General features: G+C 36.8%; 1 protein-coding gene across 1 annotated transcript; it reads left to right on the forward strand.

Annotated features, from left to right (window-relative positions):
- Window positions 1–2,083: 2,083 nt before the first annotated feature.
- On the forward strand, window positions 2,084–3,022 carry LOC101999224 (olfactory receptor 145-like). Its single transcript, XM_005347071.1, has one exon. It carries the CDS (start codon window positions 2,084–2,086, stop codon window positions 3,020–3,022), a length of 939 nt encoding a protein of 312 aa, XP_005347128.1.
- Window positions 3,023–12,247: the final 9,225 nt, after the last annotated feature.

The following is a 12,247-nucleotide window of genomic DNA, read 5'->3' on the forward strand; positions in this document are numbered from 1 at the left end:
CAATGTCAAACTCTGATCTACTAATTCAAACACAGAGACCTGAATAGAAGGTATGATAATTTAACTTCCATTATATGAAGTCATCACAGGCAAATATTTTCCCTCAACATGATTCAAAGTCTTCTGAGAAACTAATCTTTCCCCATAGCTGTCTCTCAACTGTTCTTTGTCACTAAAGAGAAAGAAGAACGCATCATTATTTGAAAGTGGGTCATGTTTTGTGTAAGAAGTTAGGAGGTGAACCTGACATTGTCCGACTTTTACAGTCTACACATGCTATCAAAGGAGAAATGTAATAATCATTTTACCTAGGTGTGAATCCTAAGACTGACCTGGCAGGACATACACACTAGTGTAATATTTCCATAAGTTTTGTTGGAGTAAAAAAACATTTTGGGATTGGATTTCGGCTTGCTCCACAACCAGTATTCATTCTTAGTATGGTTCTTGGGGCCCAAGAATAGATCAATCATGGGTCCTAGAGAAGTACCTGGGACTACTTCTCTGCTACGAATATAGTATTAAACTGAACTCTAATGAATTTCCATTATACGTTATACCCATTGATTAAAGCATCTGTCAACCTTCATTAGAGGTGCTTCTTTTGACAGTAGATGGTAGCTAACACAGACATCCAAAACTAGTTATCAGGTAGACAATAAGGGACTGTGAATGCTTAATCCTATATAGAACTTCCATATTCTCTCAAGACTCATGAGTCATTATGGAAGTGGGAAAGGAAAGACTGAAAGACCCAGAGAGGATGTTTTCAGTATTCAATATGCTCACTGCTCAAATGCATTCTCTGTGGTAGGAACAATATGCAAATATGCTAAGATCAAGCCCACTGAAATCCAAGCATGGAAGGAGGATATGGTTATGAAGTTCCACCTAGAACTGGGGAACTGTTGGTAGATGGTTACTATTATAAACCTATTAATTTTTCTTCAAGGATCTGCTACTTGAGAGTTCACTTAAACTCATATAGACATCCTTATATACATATACATACTGGTAGTGTTGAGGGGACACAGTGGGTTAAAAAAATTATAAGAGAAAAAATAGGTGAAATTGGGAAGGAAGAGTATTGGGATATTGAGGGAAGAATTGTAGCAAAAGGATTAGGATTAATGTGATCAAAACACATTATGTATGTGTATAAAATTTTCAAACAAAACATCAAAAGAAAACAATAGTGTATACCTCCTATAAACTAATGTCATTGCTGTTGGACTAGTCTGTAAGCACCATAGTGGCAAAGGCTGATCTCTGAGGAAAATAGCTGGCAATCATAAGCCTTCCAATTTTACTCAGGTCCCTAAGACTGAAAACTCACAGAAACCTCTTGGGTCATTATCTTGTGGCCCTTGTGACATCACATCAGTAGATGCTACTTGCAACCTCTGCCTGAGAGAGGACATCTGGGCAAAGCCAAGCAAGAAATCATAATCCATGACTCATGGCTTCTTAGAAGCCAGATGAATGAGGTCTCTGGCTTCTCCAGTTCAAAATTAATATTTTTATCATCAAACAGCCAAACCTAGTGATAATAGAAAAGAACTTTTTTTCCCTCTGGGTTATACCTCTTATAGTCCATCAGTGCTACTTATATTTGCCCCTCTGTGAGAGGAGTGAAGAGATAGCAAGTTTACTTGTGAGTTTTTCAAGGACAGGGGTAAGAGTCAAATTGATTGCTTCTTTTGGATTTTGTTTGTCTGATGTTTTCCTCAAATCATCTCAGAGCAATCCAGTTGGTCTTTGATGTGCCTTGTATCTTCTCTTTTGAGATGACCACTGAGCCTGAATGGGGAGGTAGATGATCAAAGGTGGAAGCAGAACATAGATTATGTAAAACCAAAAATAGTCATTAGTGCCCTGAAAATTATTCTCAGAGATATGGCATTTCATACATTTAAGTTTATTTCAGTACATGAGCTCCCATCAAATGTAGAAATCAAAATCACAGAGAAGTGTGAACTTGAGTTTATTATGTGATTCTTGTTCTAAGTCTCAGTTTTATTGGGGTATATTGGAGGGGCTGGAATCTCCTTCTAATATTATTCTTTTTACTCTTCTCACAGCTATGACCCGAGGAATGGCCTCAGAAAACGACTCTTCGGTGAAGGAGTTCATCCTGCTGGGCTTGACACAGCAGCCGGAGCTCCAGCTGCCTCTCTTCTTCCTCTTCTTGGGAATCTATGTGGTCTCCATTGTGGGGAACCTGGGCTTGATAGTTTTGTATGTTTTGAACCCTCACCTGCACACCCCCATGTACTACTTTCTCTTCAACCTATCTTTCACAGATCTCTGCTACTCCTCTGTCATAGTCCCCAAAATGCTGGTGAGTTTTGTAAAGCAGAACACCATCTCCCATGCAGAGTGCATGACTCAGCTCTTTTTCTTTGCCTTCTTTGTTATAGATGAATGTTATATTTTGACAGCCATGGCCTATGACAGATATGCTGCCATCTGTAAGCCCTTGCTCTATCAGGTCACCATGTCCAATCAGATCTGTCACTTGATGATGGTGGGTGTGAATGTGATGGGGTTTGTGGGTGCAATGGCCCACATTGTTTGCATGCTAAATCTGACTTTTTGTGATGACATCATCAATCACTACATGTGTGACTTACCTCCTCTCCTGAAGCTCTCCTGCACAAGTACCTACATCAATGAGCTGGTGATTTACATTGTTGTGGGTGTCAATGTAACAGTGCCCAGCCTGACTATCTTTATTTCTTACACCTTGATTCTTTCCAACATCCTTGGCATCCATTCTGCAGAGGGTAGGTCAAAAGCCTTCAGTACCTGTGGCTCCCATGTAATAGCTGTTTCTTTTTTCTTTGGAGCTCTAGCTTTCATGTATCTTAAGCCTTCTAGTGTGTCTGGGGATGAAGATAAAGTATCTACCATTTTTTATACCATTGTGGGCCCAATGCTGAATCCTTTTATCTATAGTATAAGAAATAAAGATGTCCACATTGCACTGAAAAAAACTTTAAAGAAAAGTATGTTTGCCTAAGTAGTATCTGTATTGTTATGGAAGTAAATCTTCAGACATATGAGGTTTACAACAAGGGAGATGACTGCCTAGGGTCATCTAATTGATAGAACATTTGTTTACATGTGTGTGGCCATGCATTTGACCCTCAGTGTTGTAAAAACAGTGACAACAACTAAAATAACATACATATCCCAAAAGGTATGGTGGGAAATTTGTAAAATCAAAATGATTTAACTTTATGCAAGATTAAGTTAGTTATTGAGGAAATTTCAGAAGAAAAGTCAGTGATGGATGATTAATCCACCATCATTTAGGGGAGAGAGAACACTTTATTCTGTAAGTCCCCAAATTTTATGTATCTATTTTCAGTATTGAAACTGTACAAAACATGTGTTCTGCCATCTGCTAACATGGTATACTACAGCCCTAGAAATCACAAGGATTTAAGGACAAAACAATAAATGATATTATACTCAAAAATTGAAAGGTCAAGAAATTTTTTTAAAGTACATATTTATTTTTTTAATTTGCAGTGTGTGTTTGGGGGATTGTATCAATATCATCTTTAGTGCTAGGCAACTGTTCTTCTATTGTATTTACATCCTAAGCACTACTGTGGCTAGGGTTCATTTAGAAGTTGAATTATGTGGTTGTGCCTCTAAAGTACTGGTATCAGTAGTCTTAGCAACAGTGACTCACTGATTCAGTTAGTAATCTTTGGGGAAGATTAGTAGGAGATTTCACTGGAAAGGTTCCTTTGTTTTTCATAGGATCAGGTATGTGGGAAAATGCACTTTTCACTCTGTTCTCTCTACAATCTTAAATAAGTCTATAAAGCAGAGGCAATGAACCTATGGTGATTCCAGTGGTCACAGACTGAAAATGAAATAGTGATTTTGGTCATTCAATGTAAACGGAAACTATATTAGGTTTTCCATTCATAGACTTGAGGTGAGTATAAAGACATGCTCTGTTTCCAATGGGAAGAATTTGACTAAACAAGTTACTGTGTGATGACCTTCCTTATATTTTAATTTTAAGTTAATGTACTTAAGAGATCTATGGAATAAATTTGCCTCTTACCTGAAATTTCCACTGGCCCAAGGACAGATGGAATGTTTAGGGCCAGTTTTACAATGTTAATGAATCTGTTGTTTATCATAATTGCCCCAATGTTAACTGCTGCTTCTGCTTCTGTAAACCAAGCTGCTTGTACAAGAGGAAAAGGATACCTGCAGGACATTTGTTTGCTAAAAGCTTGTGTTTGCACTTAGGCGAAGGATATGTGTGTATACATAAATAGAATGCTACCTTCTGATTGGAGGATGCATGTTTACAAATAAATGGAGAGAAACCTTATGCTTTTTTTTGCCTTTATTGTACTAATTTGTGGGAATCCTGAGTCCCAGGTATAGGCCTGGCCAACCAGTGTCATAATAAAAGCCTCTTCTTTGTTAGAAATAAATTTGTATTTGGTAATAACGGTAAATCGCTGAGTGACTCCACACCCATTAAAAACTAATGCTGGATAGAGGAAGTCTGGCTATTCTTCAAATAATGATATAATCTTAATTTATTAGCAGTGATTTCATTTTGTTTAATAACCTTAGTCTTATACAGTAATAGAGGTTATTGCAGCAGCAAAAACAAACTGAGCATGTTTTCTATTTTAGATGCCAGGGTATCTAGACTTTGGTCAAATATTAAGAATACAGCTATGTAGAAAGTTAAAGGTGACTGAAATATCATGCCTCAAGTTTTCCTGGGTGAAGAGTTTTGTGATCTCATTCTTGTGACATTCTAAATTTTCATTTTCAATGCATTCAGCCTACTGATCAATTCTGAGCACTTAGCATTTTCATATCCTTGCCTATTTATTATTTATTTGAACTTATATCTTCTGATAATATAGGTTTTGGTATCCATGCTGAATCCTCATTTATAGCCTCAGGAATAAGAACTGAACCTGGTGCAAAAGGAACCATGCAGAGTCTCACTAACTGCTCAATTTAGGTTTGATTCTTTTATGTCTGTTTCCACTTGCCTGCTGTTCCCCTTTGATTTTTTATCTGTTGTTTTCATTACCTATGTTTTATTTTTCACTCTTTTCTTGTTTCTATAGTGCCCCAAGTTTATACAGTATCCCCTTTCTTTCTTCTATATAATGTCTATTATATGCAACCATTCTTTGTTTGTAGGTATCCACAGAGTCATTGTATTCAGCATGGTATTCATTGCCATATCAGTGCAAGACAATACTCTGTCTATTTACTTACTTAATGCCAAGATCACATATTTCTTTCTCTTGCATATCTTTTTCCCCAAGACAATCCATGACAACTATGACAACAGGCTCTTTCCTACTATGACATTTTAATAAATTTTTGAGTAGATCATACAATGTACTTTGATCATATTTGCCTAACTTCTCCCTTATCCCAATTCATTTCTAATCTTCCTATCCTATCCTGATTTCATGACCTATTTTTGATTTTTTTTTGCCTTTGTTTTTGTCTTTTGAGACAGAGTTTCTCTGTTTAACAGCACTAGCTGTCGTAGAACCAGCCCTTGTAGGCCAGGCTGGCCTTGAATGCACAGAAATCCAATTCCCTCTGCCTCCCAAGGGCTTAGATTAAAGGCATGCACCACCATCACTTGGCTTTTATTTGTTTTTAAACTATTCACCTAGCTGTGTATATGTTGGACATATATTCATGGGTTTGGGGTCAACAACTTGAGTATTACTAACTTGACAGAGGTCATATCATCAAAGAAAACTAACTCTCTTATTACTAGGAGCTATCAATACTCCATAGTTTCTGAGATAGTGGTATGGGTTCATGAGCCTTCTCTTCATAATTCATGTTCCTATATCACCTAACAAGTGCTAGGCTAGGGAGAGCCAGTATTTTTAGGGAAGTAACCTTGTTAGAATGCCCATACTCCAGTGAATGGTTTTATATCAATGATGACGGGAACAGCACTGATGTGACTAGATGAGTGATAAGAAAAGGACGTTAATTTGAGAGGAGGATGAAGTAGATGGGCTATAAGAATGCTAGAGAAGGGATGGGCATTGATATCATCAAAGTACTATATATAGGTACACACACACATGCAAAGAAACATATGAGACATTCTCATAGAATATGAGAAAACTAACACAAAAGTTTGTAAGAGCCTGAGTTTATGGGGGATAACTTCAAATAAAGAGGCAAGATAACACTGAAGGCATTTTTAAAGTTGTGTGGAACACTTTTACTCTAGAAACTTCCTAATAAGAAGCTGTCACCATATATTGGGGAGACAATACTTCAACTAGATACTTTGTGCTACCAACTAAAACCTCCAATGCCATGATGGGGTTATATGATGTTAACTTGTTGACCAAAAGGGTCTCATAGACTTTTCCCCAGACATTACAGGACATTGATGAGGCTGTTATTATTGCTTTCCTCCAACAAACAAAGAATAAGGTCTTGTTGCTGACACCACTTATGTCATTGAACTTGGAGAAAAGTGCCTAGCTAGAAGCTTCACTCTACTGCCTACCATTCTCAGTGCTGGAAAGTAATGTGCATGGACAGGAGGAGAGAAATGGATTTAAAATTTCAAACTTAAATCAACAAAAAAATAAGTTCTTAACATTTTATATGGAACATAGTCTAATGAATCATCAAGTCCTTATCACCATGGGACCTCAAGGAATGTTGATCCTGAAGAGAACATCTCAAGTTTTCCCTAAGGATTTTTTGGTCCTTTAGTAATTTTGAAGATTCGGGAATATTTCAGATTCATTTGAGCATTTGGCTTTGTTTTTCTTTATATCTTAAATAGAATATTCTGCAATGGGAGTCAGAAGTCAAGCAATTCAAAGTCAAATTAATAAAACACAGTATCCAGATTTTCTATGTATTTTCCATCTTTATGTGGCTTTAATTTTTTGTTCTTTCTTTTATTTTTAATTTATTTTTTTTATTTTTTTGAGACAGGTATCTTTGTATCTTTGACTGCCTTGGAACTCACTTTGTAGACCAAGCTTTCCTTGAAATCACAGAGATCGGCCTGCCTTTGCCTCCAAAGTTCTTTGATTAAAGATGTGTGTTACCACACCCACCCACTTTCTTTTTTTTTAAAGGACTGTTTCTATCTTTCTTCTTTTCTCCCTAACCTATGTGTATTTTTAAACACACTATAAACTCTTTAGAATTTTTTTTCCATCTGAATTTGTCTTTACTGCATATCTCTCTATTTCTGACCACAGAAGTCTTTAATTTGCTGAAAGATATGGCTAGGATTAAAGTCGTGACTTTGGTAACTGAATCCACCCCACTCCTTAGCTTCATGAGAATCTAGTTTCATGGCAAAAGTACTGGCAAGAGCCACGTTTTTTTTTACCAGAATACTGTGGAGTTTCTAGGTCCATGCCACCACCAAGAAGCATGATGTCAAGTTGCTCATACAAAGGGTTTGTTGACAGGGTCTCTAAATGAGCTAAATGAACTGTACAGTTTTTATTGCTAATGCTGAGTCAGGAAACCTCTCCTAAAGGAGCTGCACCTGTTTGTCTCTAAGAGATAGAGCTCACCAGAAACAAAGCTACAATCAAGAAGCCATGGTTGATGTGTTCTTTTGTCTGTCTTGAATCCATTTTTAAAAAGTTTTCTCAGAATTTATGTGGAAATTCTAGCTAAGTGTTTGGGTGCCGTTTGTAGCAGAGACTGTGATTTTGTTTCCCAGCCACCCAGACCTGAATAATCACACAGAAACTATTGTTTTTTTTGGCAGGAGATGGCAATTAACACAGATGTCCAAGACTGGTCAACAGGTAGATAAAGGACTGTGAGTTCTCAGTCCTACATGGAACCTCCACATTTCTCTCAGTATTCAGAGATCTTAAAGGAAATGGAAATGGAAAGACTGAAAGAATCAGAGGTGATATTATTTTTTCAGGATTCAACATGTTCACTGCTCAAATGCATTTTCTGTGGTTGGAACAATATGCAAATATGCTAAGATCAAGCCCACCAGAATCCAAGCGTGGAGGGAGGATATGGTCATGAAGTTTCACCTATAACTGAGGAACTGTTGGTAGATCGTTAGTGGTGTAAACCTAGTAATTTTTCTTCAAGGATATGTCACCTGAGGGGCCCCTAAACTTACATGGACATCCCTACACGCATAGATACTGGTAATGTTGAGTGGACTTGGTAGGTTCAAAAAGCAGTATGAGAAAAGAACAGATGAAATTGAGAGGGAAGAGTGTCAGGATGATGAGGGAAAAATTATAGGGAAATGAACCAGAATGAATTTGATAAATACACATTATGTATATGTATAAACTTTTCAAATAATAACATAAAAGAGAACAATAATGTATACCTGCAATAAGCCTACATCATCACTGTTGAACAAATTGTAATTTGACCATAGAGTCAAAGCTTGATCTCTGAGGAAAATGGCTGGGAATCACAAGCCATCCAATTTTCACTCAGGTCTCCAAGATTGGAAACTCATAGAAACCTCTTGGGTCATTACTAGGTGGTTCTTGTGACATTAGTAGATGCTATTTTCCAAACTCCGAGTGAGAGAGGACATCTGGGAAAAGACACAACCAGAAATTATGATCCATAACTTATGGCTTATCACATTCCAGAAGAATGAGAGCCCTGGCTTCTAGATTCCACAATTAATTCCCCTTATCAAACAGCCAAGCATAGTGACAACAGAAAAGAACATTTTTTCCCCTCTGGGCTGGGTTATATACCTTAAAGTCCATCAGAACTACTTGTTCTTGCCCCTCTGCAAGAGTAGAGAAGAAGAGACAGGATGGTGACTTGTGAGTTCCCCAAGGAAAGAGGTGTGCTTCTTATGTTTTCTTGGTTTGTACTTATTGTTGTTTTTTTCCCTCACAACACCTCTGAGATACCTAGTCTGTCTTTGATGTACCTGTGCTTCTCTTTTGAGATAAACACTGAGCATTGTTTGGGAGGTGGATTGTGAAAGTAGAAGCAAAACAGAGATGATGCAGAACCAAATACGAATCATTAGTTTCCAGAAAATCATTCTTGAAAATGGCATTTCACACATTTAAGTTTATATTAATAATTTAATTCCCATAAAATAAAGAAAGCAAAATCAAAGAGAAATGCAAACTTGAATTTATCTTTTGATTCTGGTTCATAATCTTGTTTCAATGGAGTACGCTTTGATTTGAGAGGCTGGGATTTCAGCCTAATGTTAGTATTTTTACTGTTCTCACAGCTATGACCCAAGGAACAGCCTCAGAAAATGACATTACTTCAAATCAGCCCATAGCAATCAAGTTGGTCTTTGATTTGCCTTGTATGTTCTCTTTTGAGATGACCACCATCTTTTAGGAGAGAGTGAACAGTTTATTTTCTAATTTCCCAAAATCTATTTTGTATCATTCTCAGTATTGAAAACTGAACAAAACATAGGTTCTGCTATCTATAGGTACAATACACTGTAGTCTTAGAAATCACAATGATTTAAGGACAAAACAATGAATGATATTATACTCAGAAATGGAAGGGTCAAGTGACATATATATATATATATATATATATATATATATATATGCTCTGTGTATGTGTTTGGTAGATCATATCCAGGCCCTTCTGAGAGCTAAGCAAGTGTTATTCCACTGAATTATATCTTAAGCACGACTGTGACTAGTGTACATCTAGAAACTGTATATGATTGTGTCCCTGAGATACTGATTTCAGTAGTCTTATAGACAATGACTGTTAGTTAGGAGTCCTCTAGAAAGATTTGTAGGAGGTTTCATGGAAAATATTCCTTAGTTTTCCCGAAGGTTCAGGTATGGAGGGGAAACATCATTTTTACTCTGTTCTTCTCTTTACAATCTTAAATCAGTCTAGTAAAGCAGAGGCGATGGACCTATTGTGATTACAGTGGTTGCAATATGAAAATGAAATAGTGATTTTGATCATTCAGTGTAAAGGGAACCTGTTAAGTTGTGAGCATAGCCCCCAAGCCCCTGACATCCATCCCAGCCTCCCTGACCTGGGAGTTGCTTTGGTCTGGACTCCAAATCTCAGTATGCCAAGTTCTGACCCCTCCCTGGAGGAGGGTCAGGACCACTCCCACAGGGTATTTAAGTGGGCTCACAGAGGAGAAACTCTTGGGTTTACTTGAGTTCCCTGCTGTCCTGTCTTCCTGCCATGTGCTCTGCCACCTGAGAGCGTCATGCTTAATAAAAAGATGGGCATTTTGATTTGACCTAATTGGATTTCTTGAGCCAGAGGAGCTGCCATTATTATTATTATTATTATTATTATTATTATTATTATTATTATTACCTATATTAGGTTTTCCATTCATGGACTTGAGGGCAGGCAGGTGAATATAAGGACATGTTCTGTTTTCAATGGGAAGAATTTGACTAAAGAATTTTATTGTGTGATGATTATCCTTATATTAATTTTAAGTTAATGTACTTAAGAGATCTATGAAATAAATTTGCCTCTCACCTATAATTTCCACTGGCCCAAGGACAGATGGAATGTTTAGGGCCAGTTTTACAATGTTAATGAATCTGTTGTTTATTATAATGGCCCCAATGTTAACTGCTGCTTCTGCTTCTGTAAACCAAGCTGCTTGTACAAAAGGAAAAAGATACCTGTAAGACATTTGTTTGCTAAAAGCTTGTAATTACATTTAGGCAAAGATACGTGTGTGTGCATAAATAAAATGTAACCTTGTGATTGGAGGATGCATGTCTACAAATAAATGAAGTATAATCTTATACTTTTTTTGGCATTATTTCACTACCTCATTGGAATCCGGAGTACCAGGTATAGGCTCGGCCAACCATTGTCTGAATAAAATACTTTTCTTTGTTAGAAATAAATTTATATTTGGTATATTTGGTCATACTGGTGAATCTCTGAGTGACCCCAGACCCATAAAAACTAATCTTGGATAGACTAATTCTGTCTTTTTTTCAGATAAATGATATAATCTTAATTTACTAGCAGTTGGTTCTTTCTTTTTAATAATTTTACTTTCATAATGTCCTAAAGTTTTATATACAATGATGGAGCTCATTGAAGCAGCAAAAATAGACTGATCCTTTTTTCTATTTTAGACACCAAGGTATCTAGGCTTTAGTCAAATATTTAAAGTACAGCTGTGGAGAAATGACCAAATTCCAAACCATTAACTCAAACACACAGAACTGAAAAGAAGGTGTGATAATTTAACTTGCATTATATGAAGTTATCACAAGCACTGCTTTCCCTCAGCGTGATTCAAAGACTGGTGAGAAACTAATCCTTCCCTGAGAGCAGTGTCTCAACTGTTCTCTGTAGTTAAAGAGATAGCAAGATATATCATTATTTGAAAGTGGGTCATGTCTTCTGTAAGAAGTTGGGAGATGAATCTGGCATTGTTCAGCTATTAAAGTGCTGAAAGTCTATAAATGTTATTAAAGAAGAAATGCAATAACCAATTTCACTGAGGTTTGAATCATGAGAGCTACAGTCATAGCTAACCTAACCAGACATAAAACTCGTGCGATATTGTTATAAGTGTTGTAGGAGTAATCAATCACAAACCATTTTTTTTGGGGGGGGGGGATGGATTTCAGGCTTGCTCCACAGACAAAATTCTTTAATAGCATGTTTTTTTCAGCCAGCTACTGAGGCTACATAGGTCATAGGCCTGAGGGAAGTACTTATGACTGTTTATTTGCTTTGGATATGATAGTAAATAGCCTCCTAATAACTTTCCATTATACCAATAATTTAGTGCATCACTCAACCATCATCAGAGATGTTTTTTGTTTTTGTTTTTGTTTTTTTGTTTTTTTTGGCGGTAGATGGTGATTAACACAGGTGTCTTCAGTGGATCAACTGGTAGAGAATAAGAGACTATGAATGATCAATCCTAAATGTACCTCCACATCATGTTCTTTTTCCCAAGTCTCATAGATTATAAGGGAATTAGGGGTAGAAAGATTGTAAGAGCCATAAGAGATCGATGATTGCATTAAATCAATGTTTTTTTTCTTTTGAGGGTGTTTTCCTTTTTTTCTCATTAAGAAAAGGAAAAAACAAGTTTCCACCTCCTTCCAGCCTCCCATTTCCCTCCCACTCATCCCACCCTTCTCCCCCATTTTTAATTGGGTTAATTAGCATTTTAAAGTCTAGTTTCCTGAGTTCTCTATATATTTTGGAGATCAGACCTTTGTCTGTT

The sequence above is a fragment of the Microtus ochrogaster genome, chromosome 5 (assembly GCF_000317375.1).
Source record: "Microtus ochrogaster isolate Prairie Vole_2 chromosome 5, MicOch1.0, whole genome shotgun sequence".
Taxonomy (NCBI): Eukaryota; Metazoa; Chordata; class Mammalia; order Rodentia; family Cricetidae; genus Microtus; species Microtus ochrogaster.

What these genes read in the sequence shown, in the direction of transcription:
- LOC101999224 (XM_005347071.1), top strand. Translation starts at nt 2,084, where the DNA reads ATGACCCGAGGAATGGCCTCAGAAAACGACTCTTCGGTGAAGGAGTTC.